Raw genomic sequence first — 20,113 nt, forward strand, 5'->3', positions numbered from 1 at the left:
GTGCTCTTTATTTGCCAAAAGGTAACCTAAGTCAAGAAATAATTATAAACACGTACCGTAGGTATCAGGTAGCTGTGCATGCTATGATCTGGAGAGCACATCAGTGATGATTACTACTAATCACTCATGATGAGTAAAATCTGATCGATCTATGATTTGACTCAGTCCTTATTATAGGAAGAATACGAAAATGACATGTCTTTGTGAGTATAAACTAGGCCCTATCCACTGCTAGAGCCAGAGGTAAAGGACAGAATGATGACTCTAATCTTCAGTATTATAATGCATAGCCTGGAGCGGATGCACTGATTATAAAAGCTAAATTCACTTTGTGGACAATTAGACTGTTTGTCTGAACTTTAATTTCTTTGAGGGCCTCATGGTACCTGATATTAGTTTGCTTAAAGTTCTGAACCAAGGACTGCCGTGCTGAAGCATGGCATTGAGGAACGAAGTGTTTGTTGGTCAGCGCACCACTTTAAGACTGCTTAAAAACTATTGGATGGAATTTGGTGCAGACTGTCATTGCTGCCAGATATACCCGAACTTTGAGTTTTTATCAAGATGAATGAAGTTGACGTGTGTGGTTTGGAGTGAAAAGTCTCAGCAGCTATGGGATGGATTGTTATAAAATTTGATACACGCATAGAAGTTCTTACCAAACATTGCAAAATCCTCATATAACTTTCCCATTATGCTATATTCATTAGCTTTGCTTTGTTAGCATGCTAGGTCGAACAGGATGGTGAAAACGATGAACGTATTAGCATGCTGGTGTCAGCATTTAGTTGAAAGCACTACTACTGTACACCTTTGTATGGAGGTGAGTAAAGAGAGTTGGCATGGCTGTAGATTGTTGGTGTCCATATGCTATTGCTTTTGTTGCTGTAAAATTGTTCAGTGTCACATTTTAGTAGCAGAGGGAGATAATGGATGCTGTTACAGTAGCTCAGTATAAAAGTATTCATCTCATGCTTTGGAACGGAAAAATGATGCTTTTTCCTGGCAAGATATTGAAAGACCACAAGTGGCATGTGTGGTATTTTTATTGATTGTGAGGCTAGTTTTTGGTGCGTTGTCATACCAGAAAATCCCATGACTGTGACACGAGTCAAGTGCCAGATGAAATTGCAAATTGCTAAATCCAAGGCGTCTGAGTGAGGAGAGAGAGCAGGACTTTGGATTCCAACATCAAGGGAGAGGCTCCTGGAGGTTAGGAGCGCTGGCTTGTGTTAGACCTTAAGGTCATCATTCCTTCAACTAATGCCCCTGGCATCACCTTCCTCCTTGACTTCAAACACTCTGGCTACATTCCTAGACCATGTACCAATAAGCACTAATAATGCAGAAAAATGAAAACCAAAACAGATGGGCTCCAATAGTGGTGGGAATTACTGAGCCCTATCCAGGGCTCTATCTGCACCCTTGGGCACTGAGAGGTGAATCCCACACCATCTTTTTCTCAGTGCAGCAACAAAGGTAAGAGGTGAAAAAACTGTTGTAGCAATATGTTTGCATGTCCCAGAAACGTCTGTGGAAAGTTTCAAAGGGTCATTTGTTTTTAGACATGCAAGGAATGAATGTAATGGATTGCACCTGAACCTTCCTTTGAATTTTGACTTTCCTGTATTTTTATTTATTACAAAGGTCCAAATGTCTGTGTTGCATCACTTGTGGTATTTCAGTAAAATAGTTCCCCACTGTGAGTCAGTAAAGTAACAGTAAACCACTGTTACTATATCTAATATATCTGGGCCAGTAGCATGCAAACAATGGCACATACAGTGGCAGCAGTGTTTTGTGCTGCTGACTGACACGATAAAGCAGTGCACCGCTGTGAGGGCATGCTTGCATGCTTGGATGTTTGGCTCTGACCCCTCTCTCTATGGTCAAAACCACAGCGTTGGATTATGCACAAGCCCTCAAGGCTCAAAGAATATGTGTCAGACACATGGTTAAAAGTCTCCTTTAACAATTAACCGCACGCCATGGAAAATGCCCAACGAAAACACCCAAAAGGCCCCCTCCCCCTCCCCCCCCCGCTCCTACTGGGGACACGGCGTGAACTCCTGTGAACTCTGTGAAATCATGAGAAGAAATCTAGACTGTACTGAACCCACAAACGAGTGTTTTTGATCCAGCGAGGCAACAATTAATTGGGCTTGGTGTGTTAAAAAAAAGAAAAGAAAATGTAATATTGCTCTGTTGTAAAAGTGATGTTGAGAAATGACATTGGGAATGACAATTACAAGTACAGTTAATTCAAAACAATTGCAGATTCAAAATAAAAGCGTTGCGTGGTTTGAATGAGTCACTGCCTGACCCGAGTCAGTGTGATGAGGTGATGGTGGGATAATGCAGCCTTGTTGCCTGCTCTTCAGCTACTGTCTTCAGTCATGCTGTGCTTTTATGGGGCAGCTGGTGAGAATCTTGTTTTAAATTAGCCCCAATAACAAATCAAGCTCCATATGTTTTTCACAGGTCGGGGGCAAGAGGAGCTAACAGTTAAAGAGAGAAAATGAATCACAAACCTCCAATTGTGTCTCAGGTGGAAAATTTCAGGATTTTGGTTATCTAATGAAAATATTGTCACTAGACTCATTTCCTATGTGGTGCCAGAACGGCAGAAGAGTAAATGTGTGAACAGTTTACTGAAGGCTGACTCTTAACTCTCCATGAGTTTGTGTATGTGTGCGTGTGTGTTTTCAGCTCAGGTTTCAGCGCGGCTGTTTTCATATCGAGGCCACGCTTACCTCAACCTCTGAGAGCCTTCTTTGGCCTATTCACGTCTGCGTGCCAGCGAACAAGCAGTGATATAGGTTATTCACTCATTGCCTTTTACTGTTTTGCAAATTGGGGGCTTGAACTGAAGAAAGTGTCGACAGGAAGTAAGAAAAAATACCGGAAGGGCACGAGGATGGAGAGCGTGGAGATATAAATGACCAATAAAATCCATCCTGAACAAACTGCTTTTTTAGTTTTAATGTGAATGGAGCAGAGCAGAAGCTTGATATTATGTCGAATGGCTACACAGATACACACTTTAATGAAATCAAAGAAACAGTTCAAAGTTTTGGAAAAAATTGATCCAACTTCCGTTACATGAAACTACTACTAGAGAGAGACAGCTGACTCTGTTTACTAACTGGTAGTCTCCTTTTAATATTTAGACACTGTAAGTCCAGCACTTTCCCCTTCCTTTTGTTTTAAAGGCTGGCTCCAGCTACATAGGAGTATCTTCAATCTTCTCATTTAATTCTCGGCAAGAGAGTGAATAATATTTCCAGAAAAGTGATGAAAGAGGACTGCTTTACTTACTTTACTATTGTAGTCTTATCAGAGATGAGTCATGCAACAGAGTTTGTCTTTTTTCTTGCCCTATGTTCAGCCTCTCCCGAATCCCTGCAAGGATAAGCAGCAGAGACAATGGATGGATGGAGAGCTGCTTTTTCCTTTTAGATTTAGAAGTTCCTTTGGCAAATATAGGCCTACTTTTTTTTTTAACAAGTGCTTGAGGATTCTTGAAGCAACTGTGGGCTGATAAATCAGTTGTTGCTGTTGTTGTTTTTTACCAGTTTTTTCTCTTTTGGTTTTAACTGTGCTTTAACCCGTGTTGCTCGATTTTTCCTGAGAAGACTATAATGGAAATAAACTTAAAATTGTGTTTTTACACATGACAATTTCATTGTATGTCAAACCTATAGGTCTTTACATTGTATTATAATAATGACAGTGTAGTTTTGCATAAATAATAATGATATTGCAGCAAAAAAATATAGTGCAGGAGAATTAATGCCTTAGGAAGGTTTATTATCACATTTCCTCTACAATGTCAGTCTTTAGTTCTCCTGTACACCTGAACACCTCTCTGTAAGCTCACCTGGCCTGCCCTGAAAAGGGAGAGGTTCGAACAAATTGTACTGTCTATCCCGGGCAAACACAAAGTGTGCGCAGCAACCTCATCCATGTTTACTGTAACTGGGAGCTTTGTTGCCTCTGTTGACTCAGTCTTTCACATCTTTCACACTTAACCACACATAAACCTGATGCAAACCTGTTCATTGTCCTGAGAAGACCTGCCTATAGAAAGACATTATTTCCTGTTTTCTATTCAACCTTAAGCTTTTTTTTTCTCTCCCCCTTTATTTACTTTTTTTTTTTTTTTTTTTTTTTTAAATCTCTCTTCGCAGGGAACCAGGAAAGGAACCAGAGTCAAAAACTACTTTTTCAGTCAATTGATTTTGATCAAGTTTTTGTTACACAAATCTCCTCCAATCAGATTCCACGCTAAAATGATGTCACTGTGGCGGCGCTTCTAGGATTATTCACCTTCCCGTATGACAAGTGAAGATAAATGGCAGTGTAACCTTGCCAACAAGTCCAACACCTGGCTGTCAGATTGAAGACCTGATATAGACAGATATGCAAGTACACCACACACTGCTCATATTCTTAACCTTCCCACATTTGGCAATTTCATTGAATTGCAGCCAGAATTATTAAACCCTGTCATGAGTTTGTCATTAGAAATCTATTGAGTCATAGTAACATGGCACATCATGAATTCTGATTTGCATACTCACGTTAGTACTACGCAGTGGTGGAAGCTTGCCAGGCCACATTGAGTAGCTGTCAGGGAGATGAAGGAGCACCCAGATGGTACTTTCAAAAAAACCGCCCGACAAGCCCTGAGGTTATAGGTGGGGCTGCGTTCGCTAGCTCGTGCAGTTGTACTGGTATGTCACCTGAACTTTTTTCCACGACCTCTCCCTCACCATATGCACATGTTTTCGTCTCAGCGTTCTCAGTCTCTTTCAGACAAGTCATACACTGGCACCGTGACAACTTAGCCTCTGTTTACTTCACCTGTTGAAATCAAACAGGCCATATATAGGTGAATCAGGATGTGCCCGACCACGCTAACCACGGCCTGTACTCTGGCTAGGCTAAATGCTAACAGGAGCGAGTGTGCCAACGCGCTCATGCGGACATTTCTAGAAAAATGAGGGACCATAGTGACTGAGATTGTGATGAAACCAGTTAAGAAGACTTCTAAAGCAGCTCATATGTGAAATGTCACCATGTGAATGATCACTGAATGGCATTTATTTAATGTTATCAGGAGAAAGACATTGTTTATTCATCAAACCAGTCAACTTTGGTCAATTAGCAACTTTAACATTTTGAGAATGCACATATGACAATGACAACAAAAGGTTTATGGTCTGTACGAAATAAATAGCAACATTGCTCATTTACAGCTTGGCTGAAGAAGAACGAACAAAAAAAAACAAAAGAAAAGAAACAAAAAAGAACAACAACAAAAAAACAAAGGGTTAATCTTCATATTAAAAGGCATACAGATGAGTTGTGATACTCATGAACTCACTAATTGCTCAACAAAAAATGCTCTCCTTTTTAAATAAAGCTTTTTCAGTTTTAATATGTACCTTCAAGAGCCTGTTATAGTTAAATAAATAGAATGCTTTCCATTTTTAACATGCACATCCAATTTGCCTGGGGAAAGTATTTACACTTCACTGATCCTACTTGTCCACCAAAATGCTCCACTTTTTTTTCTCCTCTAAACAATTCTTTCTCACCACAAACTCTCATACATACACAAATGTACAGCCACTCTTGCAGACATGCTGCACCTATTTACTATTAACACAATATCTAAACCTATTGAAAGTGATCAAAATGCTAACGGTGAACATGGAAATCCATGTAGTGTAAAGAAGAAACAGTCCAAACACCACATCTTAACCAGGGGGGAAACTTACAAAAAGTTTTAGTTTACAATTGATCATGCACTGTATAAATTCACTGTTATTTGGTTTTGAGGGTGTGTAATCAGTGGCTTCAATATCTACTTGTTTTTCTTTAAGTGAACAAAGAAAATAGGAATATCTCCTGTGACAGATAAGCAATCAGACCAAATAATCTCTAACAATTTTAAAGTCTTTTTTTCCCCCCCAGGAATCTTCACACTGTCCTACAACAAGTGGTTTTTACTATGTTTCATAAGCTTCCGCACATAACCAGGAGCTACGGCAAAGGGAGGGTGTGTTTCTTCTGTCACGTCCGTGTTAGTGTGGAAACTCCTGGCCATCACGTTTCAGGTTGAGATGGGCAGTTTATTCTGTGCTGATGTTCCTCGCTCCTCTCTCTTTCATGACGCAAAGTAAGAGTTCTGCATGGAGTAGAGGCGGTCGATGGGGTTCCCCACGCGGGCCTGCATGGAGTTGACTTCTGACGACGCCATGAAGCAGTCACTGAGGCTGGTTAAAGACGTGTCACTGTCTATGTCATGGAATGCAGAATCATTACCTGCGGAGAGACAATCATGGAGATAGCCGTCAAGATCGGGTGGCGGAGGCGTCATTTAAAAAAACATTACAACAGCGCAGCGCTCGACTCTGACTATGAAATCAGTGCAATCTCGTATTTGAGATTTATAGCAGCGCTGGGAAATTATAATTACTAATAGTCACTTTGAGAAATTGCTGTTGTGTGTCATCACAATTGTGAGAACTGTTTTGTTAGATATCATCAAAGCTCACTTTTTGCTGCCCTCGCTGGGACAATTGTGGTCTGTGAGGAAGCATGTAAACAAGGGGCATCCTCTGAAAAGATCTGGTTAATAGCAACTGTTTACGCCTTTCATAAAACCTCAACATGTTATTTCTCTAGAGGGAATAGTTAACTTTATTACACTCTGGATCTTAATGATAGTGTTGCACAAAATGGGGACAGTGTTTTGAGACATATCTTTTAATGCCTTGCCAATATTGTTCTTTTCCCCAAACCAAAGGCGAGTGATGAGACTGGGGATTTGGGTTCTTACTAGCGAGAAGAGCTAAATGGAGGCAAATTATAAGGAAGTTATGAACTTCAGGAAATGGTCCCTCTGGGGCTTGTTGAGGACATCACTCTGAAATGTGTTATTCCAGTTACATCCTGTGGACTAACACTTGATTGACTGATTTTTTCTCCCCCTGCGTGTTTGCATTTTAATTCTTCCCTGTATCACACAGAAATCTGAGACTTGTTATTTTCACATTCTGATTCATTAGCTCACACAACCCTCAATCATTGTTGGGATTGCACTTTATCTCAAGCTGTCCACATCAACCACATGTTTTAACCAACACTGGAAAAACATCATTAGTAACGGGGCAGGTCTGAAAACTGGAGGCGGAGAGTTAAAACCATATTAAACAGATCTGAAAATGAACTTCAGAACCCAATAGCTTATGAGAATGCTTGTGTTATCTCATGTGGGAGGAGAAGCTGCTCGTACGTCTCTGTGAGCGGCTTAAATCAGGAGGGCTGTGGCCCCAACACATGTCCCACACTGGGGAGCTATGAGGTTGATCAAGGGACAGGGCATGTGTGTGTTTCCAGAGCAGGAGTGGGTGTATTTTAGGGGGGGAGGGGCTGGAGGGGGGTATGAGCTACTGGATGCTCACCATATGGGTTCATGTGGTCCCCGGGCATCTGTGGGGGGGTGAGCCCCTGTTGGAAGGGGTCTGTGCTGTAGCCATTCTGATCCATGGCGACCAGCTGCTGCTGCGGCGGAGCCAGCGGTGTGAAGGAGTTCATCATCCCCTCCATCCGATTGGACATCACCTCTGCAAAAACCAAGAGAACCAAACGGGGAAAAAACCATTAGAGAAAAAAGTAATAAAGCAAAAAACCTCAGGATGAATCTGCAGAATGTAACTGCAGCCACACGCAGCGGGTACACACAGAGAGAGGGGGGGGGGGGGGCAGGGGGCTGAAACCACTGACGACCAGAGTGTGTTTTCTCCCTTTAACACCCGGGGATTTCACAAGCTCACCTGAATCTGAGTTACAGTTTTGCAGAACCAAAAGAAATGTGATAGTGATAAAAATAAATGCAGTCTGGTGCTTGTGAGATAGCTACAATAACCAGGATTGCTCGCCTGGTAGTATTTCCATGGAAACCCACAGTAGTCTTTCCCTGTGGCTTGTCCCACAATTCCCTGCACAAACACAGCTCTTGGCTAACCGACTGGGTGAGATGGACACAAAGCTCTTGTGGCTTCATCGCTGGAGCCACAAAATCAATGATGTCTGCCATTCATTTTGTTTGGCTGCCAAAGAGAATTCCCACCTTTCCTTTGATGTGAAATATTACTGTTCATACAATGACCCGTTTGTAATCTCTATACACAGCAGAGGAGGCTCATACTTTCTGATTCAGTGTTTACCATGGTATTGCAATCATGTTTACCAGACACCTTATGGACGCTTCCAACCAATTTGGTTTCGACATTTAAAACAATATAATGATATGAAGAAAAAAATTAAAGGGCCCCTGCACACATTAAAAACACATTTGAAAGTTCTCTGCTTTAACAAAAATATGTATATGTTGTGTGTTTTAGTTGCAAAAAATATCTGATTCGCTTGGTAAATCTTTTTAAAACGACATGTACTCATTCTACGTCATAGATAACTCCACAATCTATTAATATGCCTTCATATCATAATTCTCAAGGTTGCACATTGACAATGATTGGCTGATTTGTAGCTGTGATACCAGTATGTCCTGCTTGTACGTACAGTACATGAGCTTTGCTGAGCTTTTAGGTGAACACAGAACCAATTTGGTGTCAACATTTAAAACGATATCATACAATGATATGAAGAAAAAATTAAAGGGCCCCTGCACACATTAAAAACACATTTGAAAGTTCTCTGTTTTAACAAAAATATGTATCTGTTGTATGTTTTAGATGCAAAAAATATCTGATTTGCTTGGTAATTAAAAAAAAAAACGACATCTACTCATTCTACGTCATAGATAACTCCACAATCTATTAATATGCCTTCATATCACAATTCTTAAGGTTGCACATTTGACAATGATTGGCTGATTTGTAGCTGTGATACCAGTATATCCTGCCCGTATGTACATGTCTTCAGCTGAGCTTTTAGGCGAACACCGAGACCCCCCCCACCCCCCCTTCAGCAGATGAATGTGAAAACAGCCTCCTGGTGTCAAAGCCTACTCATACATCATTCTGTACAGTGAAACTTAAGACATCCAGGTGAGGGAGGAATAATCAAAACACATTTTTGAGAGGAGGCGGGGGGAGGGGGCTTTAAAAATTCAGGATAATGTAAATGAGAATTGTGCCAAACGCAGTAAATACGCAGCTAAACACCTCCCAGAGAAAGAGCTGTGAGACAATGAGCCTCCATTGTGTCTGCAGGGTATGTACGACATCGTACCTTGGCCAAGTCTCTGAGAGTTCTGTTGTTCTTGTTGTTGCTGCTGTCTTCTTGCCAACTTCTTCATCTGAAACGAAGGAGTCAAAGTTGTGAGGAACTCCCAAAACTAACATGCACTCTTTAATTTAAAAAGGATGCTCCTCGCTGTTCACCCTCGAATGAACTGTGTAAAATCTGTATCGGAGTGCACTTCGTTGTCAAGTATCAAAGGTTTTCAGGAGATAATGATCAGAAAAGGGGAGGGCACAGACATTTAATGCAAGACTGAGCTAGAGTTGCAACTCCTCGCTGTTTTTTTTTCTTTTTTCTCTTTTGCATTTGTGAAAGGAATGTAGTGATAAATTTAACACACATAGTTGTGGTGATTTATTAGCTGGACTCTTTAGATGGAATACGGCTGTTGTGCGTGGACACGAAATCTAACGTATCCCGCGTTTCGCTGCTCTCACCTTAGCTCTCTGGTTCTGAAACCACACCTGAACCACCCGCACACTCAGTCCCGTCTCGGCGGCCAGCGTCTCCCTCACCTGAACACACACACACAAACACAAAAAAAATCCAGCATTACACAACCAAACAAAAATAAAAACGCCCCTCACCACCCCAAACTGCTTTGTTCTCTTCTTATGAACGTATCTGCCACATTTCCCAACAGGCACATTGCCTCTTTGATTTTCAGTGAATGTTGAATGAATGCAGCGGTCTTTTTGGACGTCTTGGTTATTGCCTCTTCAAAGCTTTGGACCGTGTGCAGCGGCTGTTTTTAGGGCCAGGGCTATGGAGGCAGTCCTCCTATCTCAGTATGACATTTGGTGCAGGCGGACTGCGTTACAACAGCCTGCCTCGGTTAACACAGAACAGAATGCTCCTCGCCACTTCAAAGCTCCGCTCTGAGGTGGGGGAGATTTTTTTAATTTGAGAATTTTATTTGTGAAACTACTGTAGGGCTCGTGGTCGGCATCTAAAACCTCCATGTGTTCCTTACTCCAAATGCAGACCAGAGAATGTTGACCAAAGAATTTGCTACATTTTCTTCACTTTGTCACACATGGTTATTGGAGCTTTGACTTACCTTTCTGCAGGGTTTGGAGGAGACCTCAAAGGAGGCCTTGAAGGCGCGTCTCTGCTGAGTGGTCAGGATGGTTCGTGGCCTTTTGGGCCTCCTGGGATCCTTCGAATCATCCCCCTTCCCCTGGCCTCCGATGCCTTTCTCTGGCTTGATGTCCAACTCCTCATCGTCACTTTTCTCTGCAGAGAGAAAGAGAGAGAGAGAGTCATTTCTCTGTATCATCGGCACAAGCTTGAACTGACTACACCCTTTTAGTCAGTGACAGTCTGCTGATAAATATATTTTCGCTCTTCCCCATTCCAGGAGATTCACACACCACAAGTGCATAATCAAAGGAGACACATGTGTTTTTGATACTTTGTTATCAATTTATTACAAAAGGAAAGGGCCACATGTACGATTAGACTTACAGAAGTCTACGGCTCTTGCTTGGAGAGCACAATGAAATATGCACATTTGTCACTGAACTGGACACTGCGTCACTTGTAATTTATTGCTCTCAGCTTTGTCTGATTTACACTAAATCAATCTCTGATAAGAATACTCCATCAAGTACAACACGGAAAAGCCAACATCAGTACATATGAGAAATGCATCTCCCATGACACAGCACCTTAAAATAATGACAAAATATATATGGATTGCTAGATTTTTACTAGCAGCAGCGGCAGCAGCAGCAGCAGCAGCAGCAGCAGCAGCAGCAGCAGCAGCAGCAGCAGCAGGATATTACAGTTTTGGGTAGTAATATTGGTGCAATGTTTATGCTTCTAGCCTACAATGTGGCATTAAAACAAAATATTAACTTTGTTTTATTAGATTTCTGAGATATGTTTGTAGGTTTATTTCTTAGATTAAAATCAGCTAGCTGTTTGCGGTTATCACAAACAATAACTACACTCAATACTCTCTCAGAGCTATTCATTTCATTTAGAGGAATTCTCTGATTTTTTGTTCATAAATGATCAATGATAAATGAGCGGAAATATTTTTGTATTGAAAAACACATGAAAACAATGTGTAATAGCAGTCAAATACAAACAAATTACAGTAATGGCACATAAGTGAATTATAATTTGCCATTCCTTTATAGTTTTAATTGTTGTCCCTAAAGACACTGGCTAGAAAAAAGTGTCAGATGAAATATAGTGAACTATGCCACTTAATTCAATAAGAACAGTGGTTAAATTCATGCGTTTCACAATGGCTTGCCACAACAGCCTCAAAGCTGTTAGCATAACATAAACAATAAATGAATGAATGAAAAAACATCATTTATCACTTGATGTGAGGATGTCAAGTGTTTTCCAGATCAGAAGCAGCAGTGCTGTTAACGAACACTAATGATTTAGGGGGTCTGGTGGCTGCAGGCAGAGACACACACACACACATGATGACTCAGTGTCTTGTGTCATCTGGTTCTGATATGTATCTACATTTCTCCGGCGAAAAACCTACATTTCAGCTGCCACATGCCGAGGTTAACCTCTGTTCATGTCGACATTTTCTCCATCTTGAAATTTTGGAGAGCCGCACAAAAAGACATGCCTCGCGCGATACACTGGGACACACAACTGAATGAGGGAGACGCAGAGCAAATATTCCCACAAGTTGACAAAAGTTGACACAGGCACAGATGTATTTGACAAATTCCCCGCTTTTGTGCATGTCTAAATGTGAGCCAGATGGTAGTGAACAGTGAGGCTTGGCGAGATGCCTCATTGTGTGAGGAGGCTATAGGCGAGGAACACTAGAGCTGATAAGAGTGGAGGCGCAGGCTTTCTGTAGAAAGGCCCCAAATCCCTCTGTCACTCACCATGATACAGTGATTTAATTCTTTCCAGAACCAGATCCTGCCCACGCATGGAGAGCCATTAATACAGGGTGGCTTGGCTTCGTCCTGTTTCCACTTCCTACTGTATCATAAACCTCCGCTCACTGCTTGAATTAGAATGCTGCAAACTCAGCCATCGAAAAAGCTGCAGATGGAGCCGAGTTTGAACATTTTACTGCCTGAGCTGCATTGCAGGATCTCTGAATAAATCTCTAGCAACTCTTCTAAGGACACGTTATTGCTGCTTGTTTCTTTTAATATTGATAACATAGTGCTACAACCAGCGAGAGTCACTTTAGATCCATCGTGGCGGATGTCTATATTGGCTGCTACCGTGATGGAGCGCAGCCTACAGAATACAACACCCCGGTGCCATACGATGATAGCACCACCGTGCTGTTCGCGCTCCGGTGTGAGAGGGTGCGAGAGGGGCTCACCTGAGTCTGAGTCATCGGGGCTGACCGAGCTGAGTAAGTCCTTCTCCCTCTCGTAGTCGATCTTGCACAGCAGCTGACCCTCCTTCAGGACAAACTCGTCGCCCTTCCTCAGCTGGCGGTCGCACACGCAGCAGCAGAAGCAGTTTAGGTGGTAGACGCACTCCAGGGCGCGCATCACGAACTCTGTGGGGGCGATTTTCTCCAGGCAGCCGCTGCACTTGGTTGCAAACAACCTGCAAAATGAAGAAAGGTGGGAACAGTTAGTTTAAAGGAACACTGTGCAACACATCATTCATGTTAACCCTCCCGTTGTCCCCCTGGGTCAAGGAAGGAAGGAAGGAAGGAAAGATATAAGGAGGGAGGGAACAGATTGGGTCAATCGGTTCAAATTAATTGGGTCAAAAAGGAAGGAAGGAAGGAAGGAAGGCAGGGGAATAGGATTGTGGAAAGATGGAAGGGAAAAAGGAAGGAAAGAAAGATGGAGGGAGGGAGAGAACAGATTCGTTCAAGGAAGGAAGAAGGGAAAGAAGGGAGGAAAGAAGGAAGGGAAAGGGGAAGGAAAGAAAGATGGAGGGATAGGGAACAGATCAGGTCAATTGGATCAAAAGAGGAAGGAAGGAGAAGTTAGGACGAAGGAAGGAAAGAAGGAAGGATGGATGAAGGGAACAGATTGGGTCAATTTGACCCAAAAGGAGGGTTAAAACAGAAAATGTGTGCAGGGTTTTTTACTGATGAGGTCTTACTTGGTCTGGTTTGACCAGAAGCTTGTGGTTGCCAACGCTAATAAAAATATGTTTTAGCATTTTTATTACTCTAATTGCCACTTGTGGTGACAGTTGTCCCGCAAAAAGCTACATATCATATTTCTAAAATGAGACTATAAAAACGTTTTTTCTCCGGAGTTTCAGAGTTTTTTCTTACAGGGCAAAGTTAAACAGTGTCACTTTCAAGTGCTTTTCTCTTGGCGAGGTGTGTGGCTTCGTTTTGCCACGTCGCCTCACTTCAGCTGACCATCAGGGGTTTTTTGACTGAGAGTCAAGTTGGCTGGCTGATCCTGTGGGCAGCCAAGAGGTGACTCCTTTGGCAGCAGCTCATCTGTTAAAATGTCTAGGGTGGGCCCCCGTCCCATGTCATTCCCAGTGAGCTCAGTCATGGGCACCGAAACCCTCTCACAAACGTGAAAAAAAAAGAGAGAGGGCCGGATCACGTGGTGGTGTGGTGACCACTGAACTCCGCTGATCTCAATCAAGCAACCTTTCTGGCAATTTGCACATTTCTTTCATATCCACGGCCGTTCTATATGCATCAGATATCATATCTCAGACCATGATTCATTGGCTGCCCTCCGGTCTGTTCATATCTCATCTTACTGTCTAATATCATGCCTCCATGGTGCAACACTGCCTCTATCACCATTTCCTAGACAACACCTCCATCTTCCTTTATATCCTTTCAGGAAGATGTTTGCATTGTTTTATTGGCGACTGAGAGGCATTTAATTCATCCACTGTTGTTCAGAAGGAGCCACATTAAATAGAGCAAGAAGGCGAAGTGAGTGTGGTTGTTCTTGTCCAGCCGTAAAGCTGGATTTATTAGTGGCCTCTTTGTTTGCCCTGGTCTGGAAGACAGCTGGCAGCCGCCTATCTATTTGTGGTGAACATCTATTTCATTGTGCGAGGCGGGGAGGCAGCGTGAGGAGCAGTTGACATCATCTGCTGGTTCGGGACAGGGATGAACGATAGTGATGAATATAATGTGTAAATATGAGAGGAGGGAAACCAAAGGATGGTTTTGTTATGGTAATGCTGTTATAGGTGCTGATTGAGTAGTGATAGGGCTCGTGTCTCTCTCTGTGTGTGTTTGCGCGCATGAGTCTGTTTCACGCATGTAAGTGGATGCGTGTGAGCAGCTGTATGCGTGCTGGAAACAAGATAGTGTGGGTTTTTTTTGTTGCAGCGCAGCTTTCTAAAATAATTACTGTGATATTGCTCATCGGAGCAGCATCAAAGAAGGCTAAATTTTATGCTATCTTAATTACCTCACTAACAATTAATAGGTTATTTTACTAATTTCATTCATTATAATAAAAAAATCAGGACCTGTATCTGGATCTGAACACGGCAGCTCCAGCATCTTATTTCCAGTTTAACCATCATGAAGCAGCAAAACAACAGAGCTATCAGAACTAGCACTCTGAGGGTTCATAAAATCCTTTAATCTTTCATTTATTACAATAAGTTAAGAAGATTATTATTCAACTATGGAAAAACCTCCAGGATAATCCCTTCTAAAAGAAATTTTGGCATGTATCTCAAACAAGCAGGGCTCTCCTTTAAGTGACCTGCCAACCTGGATCTATCTTCTAAACAAACCTCCAAGTTTGGTCACTGAAAAATAAAAGACAAGAGCAACACTTTAAATTAAAGAAAAAAAAGAATTGAAAAAAGGAAATCTCACACTGATTCAAGTCTGCAGAGATAAACTGAATATTCAGGGACTTGTTTCTAGTTTTTAGAGGGATTAGCATGTTACATGCTGGGATCAGGGAAAGGAGGTGATGAATCTGTCAAGACAAGTTCCCAGCTCTAACTCTAATGTTTAGCTAATGATTGCCGGCTTAAGCTAAGAAAGAGAGCAAAAGAAATTGAGGAAATTACTTGTTAGCACGGTTTTGATACGTCCAGGACTCTGCATTCACCTACGACCGCTCTCTCAAATCTTCTCATCTAGATGAAAACATTCTCATTCAGCCCTCTTTCCTTTCTTCTTTCTCCTGGCCGAGTCTAATCTTGTAAGCCATTATTTTTCTATTTCCCCTCTCTGTCACTTTGCATTATTTTTGCTGCTGTAATTCCTATTCGTCCCTTCTGGAATCTTCCTGTCCTGCTTTGTCCTCAGGTCTAATCCGGACTTTCTGCCTGTTTTCAGTCCCCGGTCCCCATTCTCAGCGGGGTTCAGATGGAATAGCCATGCATGACGCCCCTTCTATGGCAACCACACCTCCACAGGAAGGCAACGGCGACTTTTCGGATGGGCAGAGAAGGCCTTTGAGAAGCTGGCAGCAGAAGTAAATCCCTCTCTAAGGAACAAGGAGAATTAGCAGGGAGCAGTGGACTAGGGATTTAACCCTACCCCTCTCCTTTGAAAGGCACAGTCAGTCCCACTCCTGCGGCTAGCCACAATCAAACAGAGGAGGAGTGGGGAGGTGGCAGTGGGGAGAGGAGAACACAAACTCCCTGAATGACACAAGCAGTGGATTGTGGAGGAGCCTAATCCCACTTTAATACCTTTCCAAGTTCAGCTGCTAAAGAATGCTCTTTAAAACAACACCACTGTGTGAGCAGTGAAGGTTGACCAGGGGGAGGCACGCCATTCAACCTCCCCAACATTACCTGATTAGTGGTTTGAGGACCGGGCCAGCGGGCCAGCATGCCAACGGGAGACAGAGGAGAGGATGTAAATGATGATTTTATATATAGAAAAAAACACGGCCGGACTGGGGGTTCTGCTGATAACATTAGCCGGAAAGGAGATTTCACAGCTTTCTGTCAAGCTCTGCTGGGATATTAAAGATATAAAAGAAGTTGTAGGTGCAACCGGAATCAGACTTAAAGTGATTTGGGTGATCATTTACCACTTTCAGCCTCTACTTGATCCCAGTGACCCATCACACTTAAGACCTGTATCCACCTTTAAAATCCACTTTCTGGGCGTTCAAGCTGCTTCGGTAACATGACTCCCGGTGTCGCGGAGGCAGCACCTTTGAGCCGGTCTGTTTAGAAAAGACACCACAAAGAGGACCACCAGCATGACCAGCCCCAGAGCGTCCCATAGCCCTCGCTCTCCCTCCTCCCACACCTGAGCGCACAGATCAAGCGATGAGACCCCTCCTGTGTGGATCAATGGCCGCATCCCAAACAAGAGAGAACTGTCAATATTTACCCAGGCCTCCCTAGAACTGGACTCATAAATGAAAAAAAAAAGAGTCCATCTCAGCACATACACCTCCCTCCCACAGGATTCATTACGTCCCTCTTTTTAATCCTGTGTCCACATACCTGTAATCCCTTGTCTGTCCTTTCTTGTGTTATCTATGGTCGTCTCTGCCTCCCCGAGACAGATTATCACACTGCTGAGGCTTGTAACACTACGAGCTGTGTTTTTAGCAAATGCAAGACAAAAAAGAAAAGAGCACCACGAAGAGGACAAAAGCCAACAGGGACCGACAGTTATTTGTCTGATGAACACTTCAGCCGGGCCAAGTGCAGCTGAGAGACTTCGCCCTCTTTGCTGCTCTTCTTCTCTCTCTCCCAACCCCCCCCCCCCCCCCCCCCCACCCCTCCACAGCCTCTTCCCAGGCACTTTGCAGAACTGCACTCTCCCTTTGAACAGATTATAGCCAACTTAAAGTGTGACAACATCTTAAGCTCTCACCACATGTTGCCAATGATTTCCCTTCTACAGACATTACATTTAATGCTTCTGCAGCAGTGATAAGCATCAGGAGGACTGGGTGGGATAAAAGAAGCCCGAAGAATAAGAGAGAGAGAGAGAGAAGGGGTGGGGAGGGGGTTGGGGGCGAAGGGGCACGGAGCTGCTTATGGCTCTTGATAATCATGCTACATTTAGCAACACGTGCAACAGTCTCACCTACTCCCCTTTTGCTATTGAACAACGCTTGGAGAAATACCATAACAATTTAGGGAAGAATAGCCGGGGCTATTATGTCACCGCATCCCTTCAAAGACAAGAAGGGATGAGGATTATCCAGGCAGCAGCTGTAAGCTATTACTTTGAAGATAGGCCCTCGTGTTTGGGCAGGAAACGTGTGGCCATGCCAATCATAGCTGAGGTGAGAGATGAGGCCTGGGAGGCAGGTCAGAGGAGGGCCTCCGCTCCGGACAGGATGAAGGCCATGTGGAGCCATCGGTCAGCGGCGCACGCTCTGAGTTTCCTTTTCTTTTCTTTTTTTTTCTTTTTCACTGGCTCCATCTCGGATACGGCTACATCTGGGATCAAACAGGAATTTGGAAGGTTTCTTTGTGATCGGATGCACGTGTTAAACAAACTGTTTGACATTCTGGCAAATAAACCGTCTCGCTGAGAGTTATATGAGAAGATCAATACCACTTCCACATATGTCAGCTAATGCTGCTTAGCTTAGGAACCACATCTCTCTCATTTGTCTCTGGTAAATATTAATATTTTAAACAGGCGCTTGACATTTTTTTTTTTCTACCCTTGTTTTTAATGTTACCTTATGTGTAATAATGTTATGTTATTTTTATTTTTGAGTGCCAACATAATTTCGTTGTAGCAATACAATGACAAATAGCTAAACATCCTATGTCCTATAGCTGGTTATCTTAGGTTATCAAGATAAAAAAAAAAGAAAAAAGAAAACAGATATGTTAAAAACTTCTATCCAATAGCTCCACTTTTTTCACATTTGTGTAGTAAACACAAGAGCAGCTGGTTAGCTTAGCTTCACATAAAGACTGATGATGTGTAGACAGCTAGCCTGGCTCTGTCCTAGCAGCAGCAGCATTAAAACTACCTGCTAAACCAGAAATAGTCTGGCACAATAGTCTGGCTCAATTTGAAACCACAAGTTGTCATTTTTATAGCTTGATTTTTGTACACATAAAAACAAACATGCTGTAACATGTACGTTTTACAGAAGCTGACTGGCTGCTGAATGAGGTTTATCTTGGCCTAATATAATTTTATCATCTAACTCATGGTATAAAATCACAGTTCCTTAAGCGACAGAAAATCCTTCTCCACATATAGCTCAAAGAGCCGTTTTCAACAAAAAGCCTGCATGCATTTAATGAACGGCTCATTTCTTGTCCAAATTTTCAGGTGGAATCTTGTTCTGTTTGTTGTCTGGAATGACAACAAACAGATCTGTCTCACACCAGAGGCACCAGAGGTCTCCTAACTGTTGGGCGCTCTCCTGAGACACGCCTCAGTATGTGAAAATTGGTTCTTACCAACAGTATCAAGAGATTCAGTCAAAGAGGAAAACATTTGATGCCCAGATGTTTTGGATGAACGACGGCAAACCTTTTCAACTTTGTCTCAACATCGGGGAAAATTACTTTGCTATGCACGGTCCTGTTGTCCTCTTCATGCAGCAGACACTACATGTTGACCACAATGGCCTAAAAATAGCAATCTGGATTCAGCCCAGTGTGAGCGTTTGATTGCTTGCAGAGGGGCTGATGAGGAAAGTAGACCCCAAAAGAAAGTTGTGCTTTTAACACGGGAGATTTGCATATTTAAATAACTCCAGCTAAGGCACATCCTCGTCTATCATTCCTCTGTGAGGAGGTTAAAACAAACTTTCAAGCCTGCCTGAATAGTAAAGTGCACAAAAAAGTAGTAGTGATAATACTGTCTTCATAAATGATCTCCGTAGCTGACCTTGTTTCATAGTATCAGCATTTCTCTTTGGAGCATAGATTCATGGAGAGTAATGAAGCCAAATAAAAAGTGCCATCCTTCCGCTCCCAAGGGCCAGCTCCAGTCAGCTCTAAAAGCTGCTTAATCACCATCTCGTGCTTACTACATTAGCATAATAATGGCCTTTAAATTGAGGCTCTTTGTTTTTTAATTAAACTCCCAGCAGGTAAAAGTAAAACACATTAACGGGAGATGTGTACACCGCTAATGGCCCAAAGGTGCCTTCTTCATCACACAGCTCTGGCCACAGGGTTCTGCGTGTTCCCCGCACTCGAGTGCAGCACCGGCTGCCTGCGAGCTCACAGGGGAGGGAGGAGACGAGCTGATTGCACTTGGCACGGTGAAGATAATAGCCAAGACGTTTTCGTATACGCGTTTAGTGCATGTGCACCTGCATCTCAGAGGGAGCACACTTAGTAATAGCTGCTGAACAGAGCTATAGTGAATCTATAAAAAGATGCCGGTTACAGTTAGTCTGCGGGCCGAGCGTCTCCGGGATCATCTATCCCACACGTCCGCTATTGTGAAAATAAATACGGCCACTTCATTTCTACGGCAGCATGAGCTCCTATGTGCTGGAATGTGCAGCTCCTCTGACCAGTCCCCGGCCAGACACACATCCCAGTCATTTTTGTACATAACGCTGTAGTACTGCACAGCTGCACAAAGAAATCCAAACCCCTAAGTCGTTATTCAAATGATCTCATTCCAGGGGTTGTGTGTTTCACAGATTACTTGACACTGGAAATACGGTTCAGAAGGAATGCGGTGTTTATGTGTATTCTGAGTCTAAAACATGCAAATATATACACACACACACACAAATATATATATATATATACACCGTAAAGCAAATGTTTCTGATGGTCAGCACTGTACTGATATGAGAAATAACACATAATGCTAAATACAATCAATACTGCATGATCATACAAAGCTCTAAAAAACAACAGCGGTATGCTGAGAATTATCTTGCAGCATCAAGCGCCCCAATGCTTCTCCTTTGCATGTATCTGCTAATGAGTCACTGGGGAAACAGCA

The 20,113-nt window shown here is 42.7% G+C and overlaps 1 protein-coding gene across 3 annotated transcripts in view; it reads right to left on the reverse strand.

The window, feature by feature from the left end:
* Nucleotides 1-5,115: 5,115 nt before the first annotated feature.
* lmx1bb (LIM homeobox transcription factor 1, beta b) overlaps nucleotides 5,116-20,113 on the reverse strand; it is a gene marked incomplete at its 5' end in the record, with an annotated part of 51,804 nt that continues 36,806 nt past the window's right edge. For all 3 annotated transcript variants that reach the window (XM_083978267.1, XM_083978268.1, XM_083978266.1), the window contains 6 exons: nucleotides 5,116-6,333; nucleotides 7,476-7,637; nucleotides 9,268-9,334; nucleotides 9,717-9,794; nucleotides 10,340-10,515; nucleotides 12,605-12,837. In XM_083978267.1, the coding sequence (XP_083834393.1) occupies nucleotides 6,176-6,333; nucleotides 7,476-7,637; nucleotides 9,268-9,334; nucleotides 9,717-9,794; nucleotides 10,340-10,515; nucleotides 12,605-12,837 (874 nt within the window). In that variant the 3' untranslated portion in view covers nucleotides 5,116-6,175. The remainder of the gene's footprint in view (nucleotides 6,334-7,475; nucleotides 7,638-9,267; nucleotides 9,335-9,716; nucleotides 9,795-10,339; nucleotides 10,516-12,604; nucleotides 12,838-20,113) is intronic.

This window comes from Trachurus trachurus (assembly GCF_905171665.1).
Source record: "Trachurus trachurus genome assembly, chromosome: 9".
Classification (NCBI taxonomy): Eukaryota; Metazoa; Chordata; class Actinopteri; order Carangiformes; family Carangidae; genus Trachurus; species Trachurus trachurus.